General features: G+C 41.4%; 1 protein-coding gene across 1 annotated transcript in view; it reads left to right on the forward strand.

Moving 5' to 3' along the window:
- LOC134350419 (formin-2-like) overlaps window positions 1-20,279 on the forward strand; it is a 475,718-nt gene that overhangs the window by 190,663 nt on the left and 264,776 nt on the right. Inside the window, exon 8 of the mRNA XM_063055594.1 lies at window positions 3,980-4,067. Within this exon, the coding sequence (XP_062911664.1) occupies window positions 3,980-4,067 (88 nt within the window). The remainder of the gene's footprint in view (window positions 1-3,979; window positions 4,068-20,279) is intronic.

The raw sequence follows: 20,279 nt of genomic DNA on the forward strand, positions 1-20,279 counted from the left end.
GGTTCTGTCTTCACTAAAGAGGACATAAATAATCTTCTGGAAATAGTAGGGGACTGAGGGTCTAGTGAGATGGAGGAACTGAGGGAAATGCATGTTATTAGGGAAGTGGTGTTAGGTAAATTGAAGGGATTAAAGGCAGATAAATCCCCAGGGCCAGATGGTCTGCATCCCAGAGTGCTTAAGGAAGTAGCCCAAGAAATAGGGGATGCATTAGTGATAATTTTTCAAAACTGCTTAGATTCTGGATTAGTTCCCGAGGATTGGAGGGTGGCTAATGTAACCCCACTTTTTAAAAAAGGAGGGAGAGAGAAATCGGGGAATTATAGACGGGTTAGCCTGACATCGGTGGTGGGGAATGCTAGAGTCAGTTATCAAAGATGTGATAACAGCACATTTGGAAAGTGGTGAAATCATCAGACAAAGTTAGCACGGATTTGTGAAAGGAAAATCATGTCTGACGAATCTTATAGAATTTTTTGAGGATGTAACTAGTAGAGTGGATAGGGGAGAACCAGTGGATGTGGTATATTTGGATTTTCAAAAGCCTTTTGACAAGGTCCCACACAGGAGATTAGTGTGCACTGTATTGGGGGTATGGTATTGATGTGGATAGAGAATTGGTTGGCAGACAGGAAGCAAAGAGTGGGAATAAACAGGACTTTTTCAGAATGGCAGGAAGTGACTAGTGGGGTACAGCAAGGCTCAGTGCTGAGACCCCAGTTGTTTACAATATATATTAATGACTTAGACGAGGGAATTAAATACAGCATCTCCAAGTTTGTGGATGACACGAAGCTGGGCGGCAGTGTTAGCTGTGAGGAGGATGTTAAGAGGATGCAGGGTGACTTGGATAGGTTAGGTGAGTGGGCAAATTCATGGCAGATGCAATTTAATGTGGATAAATGTGAAGTTATCCACTTTGGTGGCAAAAATAGGAAAACAGATTATTATCTGAATGGTGGCCGATTAGGAAAAGGGGAGGTGCAACGAGACCTGGGTGTCATTATACACCAGTCATTGAAAGTGGGCATGTAGGTACAGCAGGTGGTGAAAAAGGCGAATGGGATGCTGGCATTTATAGCGAGAGGATTCGAGTACAGGAGCAGGGAGGTACTACTGCAGTCGTACAAGGCCTTGGTGAGACCACACCTGGAGTATGGTGTGCAGTTTTGGTCCCCTAATCTGAGGAAAGAGAGAGTACAAAGAAGGTTCACCAGATTGATTCCTGGGATGGCAGGACTTTCAAATGATGAAAGACTGGATCGACTAGGCTTATACTCTCTGGAATTTAGAAGATGGAGGGGGGGATCTGATTGAAACGTATAAAATTCTAAAGGGATTGGACAGGCTAGATGCAGGAAGATTGTTCCCAAAGTTCGGGAAGTCCAGAACGAGGGGTCACAGTTTGAGGATAAAGGGGAAGCCTTTTAGGACCGAGATAAGGAAAAACTTCTTCTCACATAGAGTGGTGAATCTGTGGAATTCTCTGCCACAGGAAACAGTTGAGGCCAGTTCATTGGCTATATTTAAGAGGGAGTTAGATATGGCCCTTGTAGCTAAAGGGATCAGGGGTATGGAGAGAAGGCAGGTACAAGGTTCTGAGTTGGATGATCAACCATGATCATACTGAATGGCGATGCAGGCTCAAAGGGCTGAATGGCCTACTGCTGCACCTATTTTCTATGTTTCTGTTTTTGCACCAGTATCCTCCATCTTAAAACAGTGTGTGCAGTTTTTTGTCTTCATCCTTTCCTCTTTTGCCAGAGCCTACTCTTGATGCTGTATGGTATTTGCAAAACCATATCAAGTATGGTCAAAAGTCTCAAACCACTTTAATCAAAAGAACTTGAGCTAGAATGCCTCATGAGCTCGGAAAAAGACTTTGAAATTGGATCAGTTTTTTTGCAATGTGCTGTTTAATTTCCATTATTGCTGTGTTATTCAAGGTTGTGTTGCTGACCACACAATGAAGCAAATTTTCTTTTAAGATGCTTGTTGCTGAAACTCAATTCTGCCAGAAGCTGGAGACTTCTGTCAAATCTCCTCTCTGAGCTCAAGGCCCCTTGTGCCTCAGGTGCTTCTTGCCAATAAATTTCAAAATCTGTTAAATCCTGTTGCTCCCACTGGAATAGACTGGGCCCCTTGAATGTCTCCTCTTAAATTTTGTACCCTATTCTTGGCAAGATATTGATGAATCTGACTACAAGGTCCCTGACTTTAATGCTCTTTCCATAATATGGTGCCGAAAGCTCTGCAGTATACTCTAACTCTGCCAAACCACTGCTTTCATGTTTACTGCATGTTTGCTTTGGTGCTTTAAGATGCACCAGTGGCATTGACTTCTTAATTGGTTCATTTGCATTTTTAGGAATTAGTTAAGAACACAACACACCTTTACTTTTCCTCCTTACAGTATATTAAAACCATAAAGTATAATGTAGGAAGAGGCTATTTGACCTGAATTCCTACACGTTGAAAGCTTGCTAGTTAACCTTATCCTGCCTTCCAGCATGCAGTCATTGCTGTTGAAGAACATGAGTTCACTCTACCACTCATTCAGGCACTGAGTTCCACACCTGCCATGATGGGCGCAGTAGAATTCCTCATTTCCCCCCAGATCCCCAATCAGTTACTTGAAATTTGTACTCCCTAATTTTAAGTTTGAAGTAAGTTTTATTATCAAAGTGCCTATGTCACCATGTTCATTTTCTTGTGGGCACACTCCACAAATCTAGAATAGTAATTGTAATAGAATGAAAGACCGCCCAACGGGTGTTCAGCTGGAGTGCAGAAGACAACTGTGCAAATATAAATAAATCACAATAAACTTCGAATGAGATGAAGAGTCCTTGAAAGTGAGTCGGTTGGTTGTGGGAACATTTAAATGGGGCAAGTGAAGTTATCTCCTTTTATTCAGGAGCCTACTGGTTGAGGGGTAGTAACTGTTCTTGAACCTGGTGGTGTGAGTCCTGAGGCTCTTGTCTCAACTTCCTGATGGCAGCAGCGAGAAAAGAGCATGGCCTGGGTGACGGGTCATCCCATCAACCAAGGGAATTGGTTCTCCCTACTAAAGCCCTATAAATGCTTCCATAGTAATTTTCTGTTCCTCACAATGAATAGCTTGAGTTTTAACCATTTTTAACCTTGGATTAAACCACTTTTTTTTTATTGAATAGAAAGTAACTCACTGCAATTTGTATCCTACCCTTGCGGGAAACAGAGTATATAAGACACTGAGTGTGGTAGATTAGAATGGTTTCTAAATGCAATGTATCTGCATGCTCAGCGTTGCCCAGTACTTTGTGCTCTTTGGTTAATAAAGAAATAGGAGCTGGTGCTGGCCACTGTCTCCTTGTCCTTGCTCTGCCATTTGGCATTTGACAAGAATGTGGCTGATCTTAATACACAACAAAATATTGCTTGGTTTCTTGGGTATCAGAAGATTTTAATATCTCCCTTGAAGGTTGCTCTAGAAAACAATGGCACTCAATGAATGCTCTGGATTTGTACCCGTCAGACTGCATTACTAAATGCCTGATTCCTTATCCTGAATCCTTGCCTCATGCTTCGGTACTGTCCAAGGGAAATCACTCGATATTGATGTTGTCAACCCAGTCAGAAACTTATCACCCCTCATTATTCTCAATTGCAAGAAATATATGGCCATTCTGCTCAAGAAGATACCTATACCTTGTCGGTATTCAAAACTTTGAGCTTGTTTCATACATCACGTGCAGATTTGGATTAAGTTCTAGGATAGTGGATTTTGCATGCATTAATTGTAATCTTCATGGGACCTCAAAAGATGAAAATCTAACCTATACTAATGTACTGGTATATTGAAATTGATGAACAAATGGTGTGTGTATAATAAATTTTGTTTTTTTTTTGAAGCAAAATTCTTCAGCGGCGTGCAACTGCCACTCTTTACATGTATTTAAGATTTGGCTTCTCAATAACTGGATTCCTTTCTCCCCAGGTTGTGAAACTTCTGAGCAACAAGAGGTCGCAGGCTGTTGGAATTTTGATGTCAAGTCTTCACTTGGAGATGAAAGATATCCAGCACGGTAAGCTCCTTTAGCAGTTGTTGGCAAATTACCCATAAAATGATTTGTCACGATTTTCCAGAATCGGTTTACAGCTGTTTGTAATGTGCTACAGCTTTAGCTGTTAGCAGTAATGCTACTTTGAAGGTAGCTGGATGTGTGAGTATGGAATAAGTGTCAAGTTATATTAAAGTGATGAACACGCACTCACGATCAAGCTCAACAGTAGTAACTTATATTGATACTTCTGTCATTCATAATTCACCCTGTGAACAGTAAGCATGTAATGTGGCTTGTACTGTAAATCCTAAATGAAAGAGCAGGGTTACAGTGCTTAAAATGAGTTGCATGTGGATCTAAAATTACAGTTTGTAAACATTTGGCATGATTCTGGAGGAAAGTGGTGCAGATGTATCGAACGTGAGCTTGAATTTATTTAGCAAGGTTTTCATCACATGAGTTTGTAGCTGCTCTTTGATGTGCTTTGGGCAAATGTTCAAGAGAAAGTGAAGTGGTACCCTGACTCATCGATGCAAACTGAAAGACAGTGTTGAAGTTGACAGTTGCTACATCCCCATTTTGCCCCCACCCCAAAAAAAATGTTTCACAACATTGTACTCGAAGAGAAACTGAATATAATGGGAAATGTCCAGTGTTACTGTAGATATCATGGACATTGAAACCAATAATTATGAACTGTTCCATCCTTTAGGGAGTGACTGTGGAGTAGAGGAGTATTCTATTTCAGTATGTTTACAATGACGAGCTTGGAAGCTAAACAGGATAGTTGAGGATTTAACTGACATGATAAGAATTTCATTTGAGGTTTGTTAAGTAATCGGCATTCCCATTTCAAAGTTACAAGATGATGCCGGTGAACAGCACCACTAATGGTGACGCCTTGCTGGCGGTCCACAAAACTACTTTTACGACTTTCAAATATGATTCTACTACTTCCCTGTGTGTAGCTGGAACCTGTGGTTTCCAGTTTAATGTGTTTTGAGGCTAATTGAGCAATCTGGCACTGTGCTGTCTCTGAGGGTGTTCATTGGGGTGTGGAGCAGTGTATGGGGCATAAGCCCATGATAGATTCCATTTCGTCTCTCCGATTGAGGTGTTGAGGAATGGTGAAGTTGACAAGGACGAGAGCGGAGGACTGCTGGATATTTGATGCCATCTACCTGTATTTGATTGGTCTTGCTCTCCTTCTCGCGAGCTGCTGTCAGAGGAAACTGCAGGAGTCTTGGGATTCATGTTGCCAGGATTGATTACTGAAGTTGGGAATTCGTTTTGGGGGACTTTGTGGTTGATGTATGTGTCTCTGAATTCTGGTTAGGTTTTGCTGTTTTCTTCAGCGATTTGATTGGGGTGATCGATGTGGACTGGGGTGCTTTGGTGAAGAATGGCCACGTGGTCTGTATTGGCTGTCAGCATGGTACTGAACTAACCTGAATGCATACTGAGTTTACTTTTTGCTGTTTACACAATTTGTTCTTTTCAAGCGTTGGGTGTTTGTTTTCTTGAACGGGGTTCATGGTGTTTCTTTCTTTACTGCTTGCATTTGTTTCTTTGATACTATGATGCTCAAAATTAAGTTTGATTTTTGGAGTATATTTGAATATTGGATGAGGTTATGAACAAGTTGGGGGTACCCCATAACCTTGTGTAATGATGCATTTGGTCTAAGAGGGCAGATGTATGAGTGACTGAACTATTTTTTTTGTGCTTCAATGTCATAAAATTTTTCAGTTTCACCTCCAAAGATGTAGCAGTAGAATCTTTAGTTGAATATTGAGATTGCCCTTCTAAAACACATCAAAGTTGCTGGTGAATGCAGCAGGCCAAGCAACTTTGATGTGTGTTGATTGAATTTCCAGCATCTGCAGAATTCCTGTTGTTTGCCCTTCTAAAGTTGACTAAATAATTAGTGATGCTCACTTGTGCAGGACTATCACTAGAGGAGAGTGGCTAAAGCATTGCCAATAAACTATTCTGTCAATTCTTGCCCTGGATTGACAGACCAACAGGATAGACAATACCTAAATGTTGACCAATGAGAGCCAAGAGGGAGATGTCTTGGATTATAATTCAGGCTTCTTATAGTGATTGTGCTTTCTCTGAGTGATTTTTGAATTGCTGTTTTTCCTTTGTAAAATTCACTTGTGGAAATGCAATGATCGCCAGAGTATTAAGTACTAAAGCTAAATTGGTTGGGTGGGGGTTGAGGTAATGTTGGATGTAGCAATATTCCACATGTATTCAGTGGCCACTTGTTTTGGCACACCTGCTAATTAATGCAATTATCAAATAAGCCAATTGCGGCAGCGACTCCATGCATTTTAAAACACACCGATAGGCTGATGAGATTCAATTGTTATTCAGATCAAACATCAGATCAGGGAAGAAATCTCATCTGAGTGTCTTTGACCCTGGAATGACTGGTGCCAGATGGGGTGGTTTGAGTATCTCAGAAGCTGATCTACTGGTGTTTTCACATGCAATAGTCTCTGGAGCAGGGGTTCCAAACTGGGGCCCACATACCCCTTAATGGCATTTGTCCATAGCATTAAAAAAAGATTGGGAACCCCTGCTGTAGAGTTCACAAAGAGGTGGTAGGAAAAAAAACTTCCAGTGAGAGGCAATTCTGTGGAGGGGAAGATGCTTTGTTTGAGGGAGGTCAGAGGAGAATGGCCAGATGGGTTCAAACTGACAAGAAGACACCAATAACTCAATTAACCACATGTTACAACAGCAGTGTCCAAAAGAGAAGCTCTGAATGCACAACATGTTGAAGCTTGAAGTAAATTGGGTACATTAGCAGAAGATCTCACTGGGTTCTGCTCCTGTACCTAATAAAGTGGCCACAGGGTGTGTATAATATTTCTGATTTATTTGCTTCCTAGTGGCCAAAATGATCTGTAACGTTAAACCTTGGTATGTCAGGTAATGGAACTACCCCAGAAGCATAGAAAATTTCTATGGAGTGGCCTAATAAAAGGTGAAGTGGAGGGACGGGGCAGGGTAGTTTGACGATAGGAAATGGTCATGTAAGAGCTGCACAGTTAAGGGGAACACATAATGCCCAGCAGATATTTGCACATATTTCAATAATGCCCTTTGAGTTGATTTTTATAAATTTGTAAATATTCTGTAATAAATTTAAAGAATTTAAAATGAATCGATAGTGATGCTTGTGAATCATATTTAGTCACAGTCTGAGCCCTGTGAAATAGATTTCTGGGGGTTACTAAACTACTTAAATGAAAAAAAGTCCCGAGTGCTAGTCATATATTACGGCACCAGCCCTGGCGCCAAGAGGTACTTGGTATTTCTTGTACTGGCAGATGTATTTCAGTTAAGTCATAGACTGAAGTCTGAAAACAATGATATGGTCGTTTTCCTCAGTCAAGTACTCGAGTCGGTTTGAGTCAATAATGAGAACCAAATGAATAAAGGAGTCAAGCGAACATCTGTGGGTCTGCTCCATATGACACACGTTCTCCGTGAGGCTTGCATGATGTGCAATTATACTCGCGGTAACTTGACGTGCAAAATCCTGTGACTTTGCTTCCAATGAAGTATCTATTATTTCTTGGCTATATATAGTTAGCTGATGTGTATTTTGTTTTTTTTTCCAGTCTGCTCAAATGGTAATGAATGTGTATAGATTCCATGTAACTTAGATCTAGTTTTATCTTTTGAGTCAATTCCCTTGGAGCGATGCTGGAGTGATAAACCCTGCAGAGGTCAAGTACCTCCCCAGTGGTAAGGTGTGTAAGGCAGAAGGAAAAGCAGTCAAAGCTTGTTACTTCAAACTCCATCCAGTCTGTTACGCCTTGGCTCCTGTCAAAAAGTAATTTGCTAAAGGGTGTTAAAGCTAAACACTGTTGAATCCTGCCTGTTCCAGATATGTGTAAGGTGGCCTGTGGCATAGTGCTAAGCGTAACACTTTACAGTACCAGCAACCCGGGTTCAACTCCTGCCGCTGCCTGTAAGGACTTTTGTATGTTTGTCCTGTGACCGCATGGGTTATTACACATTCTACATGTATAACAAATGAAACCACACACACTGGAGATAGCTTTAACTGGTGTATTCACATTGCAGCAAGAGAACAATGCATACAGTTAGTGCATGGACAGACAACAGATCAATACGTAGTACTGGGGGGTTATTATTGTTGTAAAAGAAAGAGATCCATACATTTCACTTCCACCCACTTTAGATTAATGCAACATAAAACTATATATGTGCAAAACATTCAATTTCCCTTTCGTAAACAGATATTCTAAATGAACCTGCTTTCAAAATAACAGTCCATATCTAACTTCACAGTTGAAAGGTTCCGTTTTTTTGGGTGGTGCTCTGTTTCTTTCAGGATAGCGCCTCTGGACCTGTGGAGTGGCATTAGGTTTGGCAGGTGTCTTGACTCAGAGGACATTCGGTTTCCAGTGTCATGTTGCAGTCAGTGACATAATCACTGAGAGAAGTCTGGTGACAGTAATGTCCATCTTATTGGATGCAGTTGACTCAGGTGTGTTCTTCAGTTCTGCATCCAGTATCTGGTGCACATGACGTCTCCACGTATGGTGTCCACCAAGCACTGTGTATATCAGTGGTCCAGTTCATGTAGCTGTCCTACTGCGTGTCCACTTGTCTTCTCAGTAATCATGCACTAGGACTTCTTGTCCAATCTCAAAGCCCCTTGCTGCTTCACTTGGCAACTAGCTGAACTGTTTATTCTGCACTTCCCTCCGTAGATCTGGTTTCAGGAGGTCTGTGTGAGATCTGAGATTCCTGCTTATGAACGGCATTGCAGGTGTTTGATTTTTCTTTTTGTGACATGGACAGAATTCCGATACACAAAAAAGGTGTCCACTTTGTGCTGTAGAGAAATGTCTTCCTTGTCCATCACTTTGAATTGAATTGACTTTATTACTTGTGTCCTTCATATACATGAGGAGTAAAAATCTTTGTTACATCTCCATTCAAATATGCAATTATAATTTATAATTATTATGTACAACAGGATAGTCAACATAACAGTTGCATCAGCATCAATTAAGCAGTCTAATGACCTGGTGGAAGAAGCTGTCCCGGAGCCTGTTGGCCCTGGCTTTTATGCTGCGGTACCGTTTCCTGGATGGTAGCAGCTGGAGCAGTTTGTGTTTGGGGTGACTTGGGTCTCCAATGATCCTTCAGGCCCTTTTTACACACCTGTCTTTGTAAATGTTCTGAATAGTGGGAAGTTCACTTCAACAGATGTGCTGGGCTGTCTGCACCCCACACTGCAGAGTCCTGTGATGAGGTAAGTACGTTTCCCAGACCAGGCAGTGATTTAGCCAGTCAGGAGGCTCTTAATTGTGCCACTGTAGAAAGTTCTTAGGATTTGGGGGCCCATACCAAACTTCCTCAACCGTCTGAGGTGAAAGAGGCACCGTTGTGTCTTTCTGCCACACTGCCGGTATGTACAGACCACATGAGATCCTCAGTGATCTTTATGCCAAGAACTTAAAGGATGCTCTCAGTTGTGCCCCTGCAGAAAGTCCTTAGGATCTGGGGACTCATGACGAACTACTTCAGCCATCTGAGGTGAAAGAGGTGCTGTTGTGCTTTTTTTTTAAACCACGTAGCCAGTACGTACAGACCACGTGAGATCCTTAGTGATGTTTATGCCGAGGAACTTAAAGCTGTTCACCCTCTCAACCCCAGATCCATCGATGTCTATAGGAGTTAGCCTGTCTGTATTCCTCCCGTAGACTACAACTAGCTCCTTCGTTTTTGTGACATTGAAGGAGAGGTTGTTCTCTTGACACCACTGTGTCAGGGTGATGACTTCCTCTCTGTAGGCTGCCTCATTATTATTTGAGATTAGGCCAATCAGTGTATGTCATCAGCAAATTTAATTAGCATATTGAAGCTGTGGGTGGTGACACAGTCATGGGTATACAGAGAGTAAAGGACAGGGCTTGGTTCACAGCTCTGAGGGGCACCTGTGTTGAGGATCAAAGGGGCAGAGGTGAGGGAGCCCACTCTTACCACCTGCCAGCGATCTGACAGAAATCCAGGATCCAGCTACACTGGCAGGGTGAAGGACGAGGTCTGAGAGCTTCATGTTGAGCCTGGAGGGAATTATGGTGTTGATTGCTGAACTGTAGTCCAAGAACAGCATTCTCACATAGGCATCCCTCTTCTCCAGATGTGTAAGGACGGTGTGTAAAGCTGTGATTTTTGGTTGTCTATCGATCAGTTGTGTTGGTAGGTGAATTGTTGGTGGCAGCATGCTGCAGATGTAGTCCTTGACCAGCCTCTCCAAGTATTTGCATATTATTGAGGTGAATGTGACAGGATCCCAGTTGTTCAGACAAGTTATCTTGGTCCAGTTAGGTACAGAGACAAAGGTGGATGTTTTGAAGCAGGAGGGCACCCTACACTGGGATAGGGAGAGATTAAAAATGTTTGGAAACCCAGCTGTGCCATGCACATCTGAGTACTCTCCCTGGGGTGCTGTCCGGTCCCACAGCCTTGCGACTGTCCACCTGTTGGAAACACCTGCATACTTTGGCCTCAGATGACCAAGCTGCTGGTTGCATCATCTGCAGGTCTCCTCAGTGGCTCATCATTGGTGACATGGAATCAAGCGTGGTTTTTAAAAGAAAAAAAAATTATCTCGTCTGGGAGAGAGGCATCAATGTTGGAAACTCCACTGCGTTTAGCTTTGAAATCTGTGATGGTGTGCAGACCTTGCCATAAGCTGCGTGTGTGGGTGGAAAGTTGAGTCTGAATCTTGTCTCTGTATTGTTGTTTCGCTGCCTTGATGACCTTGCGCAGATCGTAGCTGCATTTCTTCAGCTCCTACTGATTACCGGCAATGTGAGCAGTGTCTCGCGCAATAAATGCTGCTTACATGGAACTGTTGATCCAGGATTTCTGGTTTGGAAAGACCCTGTCCGAATTTCTGGGGGACAACATCCTCAATGCACTTCTGGATGAAACTTGTGACCCTATCTGTGAACTCGGAGGCATCCTCATCATGGAAGACACTCCAGTCGTTATCATCAAAGCAGGCCGATGGGTTGGACCAACAATGGTGGGTTTTAACTATGGCCGCCTCTTGTTTCAGCTTCTGCCTGTATGTCAACAACAGCAAAATGGAGGGGTGATCTGATTTTCCAAATGGGTGGGCAGAGGAGTGCTTTGTAAGTGTTGCAGAAGGGAGAGTAGTGGTGGTTGAGTATGCTATCTCCCAGTGTGCTCACCTGGATGTGTTGGGAAAACTAAGAGACTTTAGTCAGCGACACTCTATTAAAGTGGACTTTTATGGACTTCTTGAAGGTTTGGATAAACCTTTCATCTAACCCTTTTCGTTGCAGGGTGGTGAGGACCTGACACAAAATATCTGATGTCATTTTTCATGCATAGTCCGAATTCTTCTGCCATATATTGTGGTCAGTTGTCACTCATAATTTGACCTGGTAAGCCGTTTCTGGCAAAGATAGTCCTCAGGGCGGAGATGGTCTTTGCTGAGGTATTGACTTCATTGGTATGATCTCCAGCCACTTCGAATGGGCATCCACAGCAATCAGAAACATGGAGTCCATGAATGGCCCAGAAAAGTCAATATGTACTCTTTGCCACAGGTGTAATGATGCTTGTGGGTGTGCATTTTGAACTCTTTGGCGTTCCGATAAGCTTTTGGCTAAGTCTTCAATCTGTGTATCTATTCCCTTCTCAAACACCTCATTAGTATAAAGCAGTTGTGTCAGTCTCTGGTTAGTGCTACCATTTGGGCGGTCATTGCCTGCTGATGCCACACTGAGAGCTTTGAGTGCAGGTCTAGTTGGATTTTTCTCAACCTTTCATGTCCAAGAAGCGCTGACCCCCCAATATTTAAAACATAAAGCTCTAATTGCTTTGTTTGGCCTCCATACGTCACATTCACCTTCAGCTTGCCTTTAGGGGAGACCTTTTTTTCACCCGTGTAGGTCTTTAGCATCACTGAGGTCTTCTCCAAAGGTATCTTAGAAAACAGTCAGCCTCTGAAATTATAGACAAATCTGACCCCAGTTCCATTTTCAGTTTAACACCAGACACATCTATTGTGATCCACATGATTTTGTCATCTGCTTCAGTAATACTATGTAATTCTGGATACGATGGCTCACCTTTGTCAGACTATGTTGTCTGATTCTGTTTTGCATTCAGTCACTTTGTGCCTTTGCTTAGTTTTGTGTGTGAGGCTCTTCACCCTTTGGTTTTTCTTTGGTTGTGCTTTTTGTCTGACTGGCAGACACTCTGTGACCTTGTGACACTTTCTGCAGACTTTTTCTTTGACCCAGCAGTCATTTGCATCATGGGAGGATTTGCCACATCAATAACATTTTTTAGCTTCTTGCACTATTCAGGGACATGTTGTGCATTTCACATTCTAACCTCTTTTCCTGTAGTTCTGTTGCATCTTTTGCTGCAGTCTCTAATGATATTGCAATGGTCATTGGCCATTCTAAGGTTGGGTCCCTTTTGGACAGTAGTCTCTTTTGAGTGGTTTGACTATGCATACCACATACAAATCTGTCCCTTAAAGCATCAGAAATTCTATCACAGTAAGTCACAGTACTGGGAAAGTTCGCACAGTTCTGTGATATATTCAGGAATGCTTTCATCCTTTGATCTCTTTCGTAAAATCTAAAAGTCCCAGTTACTACCAACGGTTTGGGGCTCAAGTGATTTTGTAAAATTGTAACAATTTCATTGAACGTCTTGCTGGGTTTGCAGGGGTTACTGGGTTGTGCAAGAGACTGTACATTTTTGGGCCCATTAAGCTTAAAAAGTGTAGGGGCTTTCTTTTGCTTGTCCACACTACAGTATCATTCGCATTACAGTACAGTTCAACCCCCTCTATACGATACCCAGCCTTCATTAGTGCTATCAAATTTGTCATCTTTCCTGACTGAGGCTATAGCCATGTTATTTTCACAACAAATTGATGACGAGTACGAACCTGTATGTCGGATAACATAAACAGCATCAACAGTTATGGGATGAAACAGTGAGACTTAAACAGCAAGAGAAAGCTGTCACGAACGCGAACAAAAGAACATGTGAGTAACGGTTGAAAGCCTTGCTGAGTTTGCACAACTACATGTATATTAAATGAAATCACGCGAACGGGAGATGGCGTTAACTAGTGTATTCACATTCCACTGAGAACAATGAGCATGTGTAGACAACAGATCAATAAGTATCGCAAAGGGGGTTGGGGGGAGTCATTGCTCGAAAAGAAATAGATCCATACACTACACTACACTATGTGCTCATGTTCACTCCCACAGTCCAAAGATGTACCAGTTAGTAGGTTAATTGGTCATTTGTAAATTGTCTTGCGAATAGGCTCAGATTAAATTGGGGGATTGCTGAGAGGTGTGGCTGACAAGGCCTATTTTGTGCTGTAACAATAATAAAATATAGATGTATATAGTTTTGTGTGCCATTTGCTCCTCAGTGTGCCATTAATGTAGCTAATAATTGGATGATAATGAACAAAATCTGTTCAGCAGAGTGATGTTCTGTTATTCTTTCCTCCTCATTTATTGTGAATTAACTGGAACTGGATCAAGGCGATGTTAATGGCACCAGTTACATCTTGAGTGTGTCAGAATGATTGCAGCTAAATACTTGGTTATAATCAAGCAGCGTTCCTTATAGATGATGCCAAATATTTTTCCATCCCCTCATTTTTCTTCAGTTGGTGGCATATTAGTAAAGCTTCATGCAGTATGTTGAAATTGTTGAGATTGATCCCAGAAAAAAACTTCAGTGTGACGTTCGTGACCCTCAAGATCTGGGGGGGTGGGGGTAGAGGAAAAATACATTAGTCTCAGGGAATGCCACATTAAAACTTAAATACTGCTATGTTATCCTGTACAAATAAAAACTTAATTGTCTGCTTAAATTCCATGATTTTTGTAATTGAATGTCTGGCTCAAGGAAGGACAAATGAGGTTATTTGCTTGAAAAGGCCAATGATGAAATGAGTATGGAATAACAATCTGCAAAAAAAAACCCAGCAAATTAATTCTCCATAACTCAGTCCATAAACCTCTGTACTACATTTACGCTATAAACATGTATATCATCCATTGGTTTGATCTAAGTTACTACTGAAGTACGTGCCTTTGTAAATTTGCATGTACGCTGCCACAGCTGGCATGACAGATTATAAGGATTAGCTTTGTCATATGTAGGTACATCGAAACAGTGAATACTATTATGTGAACGAGCAGCGCAGCCTGCAAGTGTTGCTATGCTTCCAGTGGCAATATAGTATGCCTACAACTTACCAACCAACACTCGTACATCTTTAAAATGCAGTCATGGGAAAGAACATAGAAATTCCTTATAGATAGTGACAGACTGATCCTTGATCTCTCAGCTGACACTGTTAACTGATATGCTAACTTCTCTGCTACTGTGCTACTCACCTATAATTACATCACAAGTTTGCAAATGCATCTCCCATTGTGAGTAATTAAGGCATATAAATTGGGCAAAAATTGAACTTGAACTTTTCATTCAGGTTAAATCAAAATGTATTTGTCCAGTTATCTCCCTGCAGGTTCATTTGAACACAAAACCTGATGCTGCACAAACATTTATTAATCTTAAAAAGGTCATATTTTTGGTATGTCTTTCCCCTGGCCAAGTCTTTGAATAAAACAGATCTAGAAGGGGAGATTAGATTTATTGATTTGTTCTATGATTAGTTGGGTAATTGGGTTTGAAATCAGCTCTTTATATCTAGGTCTTAAAGTTCAAGTAAGTGTTACATGCATAAATCATTCAGCTCTATCTATAAGTGGAAGTTCCCACTTTGTTACCTGACTAAGTGATTTTTTTTGCTCTCTTGTTTCAATGATTAATGGTGTGGTTTGTTGCTGCCTTTCATGACTACAGCCTTTGTAATCAGTTCACAAAAAAGCAATGGTATGGACTTTTGTGGAATAAATGCACCGGCTATTTAAATTTTGAAAAAAGGTCCTATGAAATGTAGACAACCAATTAAATTCTTAGAGTAAGATGGGTTGACTGATAGTGGCTAGTACCACGAATGCATTTCCTGATTTGCTTTGAATTGTACGACTGAATCACTTAAGTGCACCTGAAAGAACAATTAAGATCTTCACGTCTTATCTGAGTAAGCACCAGCACTAATACTTAGCGTGATACTCGATCATATACTCAAATCTCAATTATATGCTTGAATCCAATTCTTTCTGACATGCAGGCAATAATAAAGTAACTGACCCATAGCTTGCATCTGACAAAGTAAACTAACTGAACTTTGAGGTATGGACTTGAACCAAATGCTGTTATCTTTTAAATTTTTCATTCTACTATCTTAATGGTTTAGATGCATCATAAGTATAAAATTATCTGATCACTGACAGTGTCCTCTGAACTGTCTTCATTAATGTGTTTCTTTATTGCGAATATAATGGTTTCCGGATAAGCATACTTTTTGCATTTAGAGTAAGCCAAATTAAGATTTCATCAGTGACATCCCCAGTTTTGAAATGGAGGACAACAACAGCCAATTATTTTACTGGTGTGCAAACCCTTAAACTTAATCTGCAAGTGATATTTATGAAATGGTACAGGTTTTCAATTGAATCATTGGTATGCTGTTTTGTTACTATATTTCAACTGTCCTGCCTTCTGTGTATATAATGTGATCAACAATATCTTCATTGTGAAGACTTGTTTCTGGATCTTATTTTAAAATGTTTGTACATTCAAGTGTGATTAATGCATTAATAATACCAGTAAGTTGCTGCGTATGAACAGAGGGAGGAAAAGCTCAGTCTACAAACAGCCATTCTTAATCCTTCTCATACTCAGACTGTCATAGAGCAATCATTGCTTACACAGGGGAATTCTAGTTTTATATAAAAATGAGAAACACATTTGCATCAAACTTCCAAGTTAAGCATGCAGACCTATTTTAATTGTGTGTATATTGGAAGGGCTTTGTAAGGCGGCATGAAGGGCTAAAAGTGAATTATTTTAACCCTCTCCAAGTCTGTGTATTCTGTGCCAAATTCCTGAGTTACTTAGTGTATTTATTCATAAATATGTGATCCACAACTTGAAAAAGCACCACAGCAGTAGGTTTGTTTCTTGTTTGTGTGCCATAAATAGATTCCAGTTGATCTTCTGCAGTTAAATATATTTGATTGTGATGATTGTGGACTTTAGTGCAGGCTGTCCACTGCTCGCTGCACATACATGGCTCCTCCCTAGAGAGAGCTGCAAGCACCAACTTTTTTTCAGAGTAAGAGACGATCTCATCTGCCCCTTAACATCACCTCTTTAGTCAGAAAAGCACAGCATCGTCTCCACTTCCTGAGGATACTGAGGCAAGTAAGGCTCTCTCTGCCACCCTCCTCCCCCCCCCCACGCACTTTAACCAGTTTTTACAGGAGCACAATAGAGTGTCCTGACCAGCTGCAGCATCGTCTGATACAGGAATTGCAAGCTATCTGTCTGCAAGTCCATACAAAGAATTGTGCGGGCTGCTGAGAGCATCATCAGGGTCTGTCTTCAACTCATCAGAGATATTTTATCATGAGCGCTGCATATGCAGGACCGTTAGCGTTGTCAGTGATCCTTCCCATCCATCCAACAATCTCTTTGACCTCCTACCATCAGGCAAGGAGGTACTATAGCACTGAGTGTGGTAAACCATGTATGTGTATGTATGTATGTGTGTGCGTATGTATGTGTGTGCGTGTGTGTATATATGTGTGTGTGTATGTATGTTGTAACTGGGTTACCTGTTTGGACAGAGCCCTCTGCTGACTGCTCCTGTGGCTCCTCCCACAGATCCCTGAATAAAGGCAATTGCGCCATTGCTCCTCCTCTCAGTCCAGGAGCAGATACTCAGCATGGTGGAGGTCACATTTTACTGCAGACAAAAACCTTTCAGTATTTACTCTACTTCCAGACTTTTGGAGTTATTGATGGTGCATCACTGAGACAAAAAAGTGTTAGGATGGGAAGCAGTTTCTTCCATCAGGCGGCATGACTACTAAGCTCCCTACCACCACCCACTTCAAGTATGAAGCTCCAGTAGTGCTGCTATATTGTTTACTCTTTGCCTTGTAATTGTACTTTCTATCTGCTAATTTATTTATGGTAATGTTACCTTATGTGTGTGAGTTGTATGCACTGTGTTGCACCTTGGTCTTGAGGTAGATTGCCTCATTTGGTGGTACACATGTTCTATGGTTGATTGAACTTGTTAGATCAGAATAGTTTTCCCTTGCTATCTTCCTCACTTTTTCTACAGCAATGAAAAAACTCAGGCTGTGGGATAGATTGGAATGACAACCAGCCAGGTGTCTGAAGTTCCTAACATCATCTTCAATGCACTGAAATTAGGAGGAAAACTGTTTTAGCTCTACAAGTATTTTTTTAATTCAAATACCCAGTGATTATAGAAAAATATACTTGTTATAAAGGATCTAGTGCCCGGTGTATATGACAAATAAGTTCTTCTCGGGCTTCCAGCTGGGTACAGATACCGATTGTAAGCGACATTTCGATGACAGAGCTGGGATGGATGATGGGGGTATAAATACCGCTGGACTAGAAACTAGAAATGCCCAGGCATCATCCCTGAGGAAGAAGGCAGAGTTTGTCCTTAACATCGGTTAAAATTGATACCTGTACCTGGCCAGAGAGCTTATTCATTCGTACTTGTCATAAGTTTTCAAAGATGTATGGTTAGGGTTAATGAGTTGTTAATGTCCTACTTTGGCACCAGAAGTTGTGGCAACACTTGCGTCTGCCCAGCATAATAGTCACTGATTTGTTTGACGCAAATAATACCTTTCACGGTTTATTTTATTTATTGGGATAGAGCTCTTCCACCCACGTTGCCCAGCAATCTCCGATTTAACGCTAGCCTAATCACAGGGCAATTTACAATGAATAGTTAACCTACTAACCTGGGAGAAAACTGGAACACCCGAAGAAAATCCACACATTCCACTAGGTGGACGTACAGACTCCTTACAGATGATATTGGAATTGAACTGTGAACTCTGCCCCAGGCTGTAATAGGGTCGTGCTAACTGCTACACTGCCATGGCGCCCCCTGTATCTTCCCCTGTACATGTGACAAAGCTAATCTTTATCATTTAAATCTTCCATAACAGAGTATGCAATTCCCACTCTGGAGTTCGCCATCATCACAGTGATGCTCTGGAGTAGCTTCAATCTGTGCAATTACTTTGGATTCCCCATGCATCTCCTGCACTAACATGCACATGAGTGGTTCAGTGATGCATTCTGTTTGCCCATCCTCCTGTGCAGTAGCATGAGACTATATCGAAGGCACAAAGTTAGATAACTAATCTACTGTGTTGAATCAATTAACTTCTGGAGTTTCAGACATGAATCTCAGTCGTATATGGTGACGTATTTGGGGTGGGAGGGTGGAGATGCCCCTACCAAAGAAGGTATACGGTGCTCCTTCCCTCTGCTAGCCTGCAGGTCACCCTTGGGCAAGGAGTTGTACTTGCTTAGCCACCCCTCCCACCCCCGAAGCTGTTGGGGATGACCATATGGACAGCTGCTGCATAACACAAATCCTGGTTAAGCGACCACTGATGCCAGGCAATCTCTGAAGACTATTGGTGATGGCTGGGGCCACCCATCTTGTAAAGGCACTGCCCAGAAGAAGGTAATGGCAAACCACTTCTGTAGAAAAAATTTGCTGAGAATAATCATGGTCAAGACAATGATTGCCTATGTCATACAACATGGCACATGATAAGAAATTTACTTTGAACTTTGTGTTCTGTTTGTAAGGAAAAACAGCATGACCACTTGTACTGGATTGGACCAATGTCTGTTGGTCGTAATGGAGCAGCAGAAATGGATTAATTTTGTCTATATTTTTCTAATTTGGTGTATGCCAGGAAAATAATATTTTGAGTAAATGCATGTCTTTTTCAATTATTTTGTTGAAACTTTATAAGAATCATTAAAGAATAGCAAAGGGAAAAAAATAGACCCAAGAGCTCAGGCCAGTATCATTCCCTAATTTTTGTAACAGTGGCAAGTTATTTTCCATCAAGTGCTTGGACAATCTCTATTGTCATTTTGGAGCTGTGCCAATTTCACAAGTTCTAGATCGCTGTCTGTTACATCCCCTAATGTTTTTTCCAATTCCTTTGTCTGTTGGTGTTTCCCCTGTCTGAACAATCTGTGATTTTGTACATTAATGATGCTAACTACAGCAAAGTGAAAGATGAATTAATCACCACTATATTTAGCAAAACCTTTGCTTGGATGATGACTATCAGCAAATTAACAGACATTGAGTAGTTGTAAAACAGACAGCTGCATACTTGCCCTTGCCACTTTGCTTTGTCCCCTGTGAAAGAAGAGAAACCTTTGAAATTTTGAGACCTTCAGTGACAAACCAACTCTGTGACCTACTAACAATTTGGTGTGGATATTAAGATGAACTGGACCTCCCACATAAGTGCATGCTGCTCAAACAGCAATAATGGTCTCAATATTGTTTGTAAAAATTCTTTCAGGAAGGCTCAACTCAAAAGTGATTGAAGCAGGACACTATGCAGGGCTGAGTAGAATGCTTCAGTTCCAGGGGTGCAGTATAGCAACCCACTGGGTTTGTGTCTAACTTCAATTATCACCCCTTTTCCTCCCCACCAATCACTGTGGCAATGAAGATTATCCTGTCTGCATCCTGACTTGGAAATGTAGAGAACGCATTAAATAATCACAGAAATTCTGAGCATTTATTGTGGAAGCTTTGACAGCACGAGGTAGAATGTTCAAAGGAGAAACCCTATGTCATTTCCTTACCCTTTGTGAAACTCATCAGAATTTCTTAAACATCTGTAGAGACTCGTGGCTTTGATGTTGATTCAGTTTGATTAGCTTTCCGCCACTCTTGTAACAAGAATGTTATTTGTCTCAGTTGGTGGAGAGATGGGGACCATAAATTCTGAGTAAAATCGTTGTGACGGAAGGTACCTTCCCATTGAAGATAATCCAGTTTCTTCGGCCAGCCACTGCCGGTGTTTACCACTTTTGAAGACTTTTGGTCTTCAAAAGTTCTCCTTTTGTGGCATTACACTGTTTTACTTGTTGGCAGAAGTAGCACAATCTTGAGCTAGATGACGTTTTCATGGGGTA

The sequence above is a fragment of the Mobula hypostoma genome, chromosome 8 (genome assembly GCF_963921235.1).
Source record: "Mobula hypostoma chromosome 8, sMobHyp1.1, whole genome shotgun sequence".
Classification (NCBI taxonomy): domain Eukaryota; kingdom Metazoa; phylum Chordata; class Chondrichthyes; order Myliobatiformes; family Myliobatidae; genus Mobula; species Mobula hypostoma.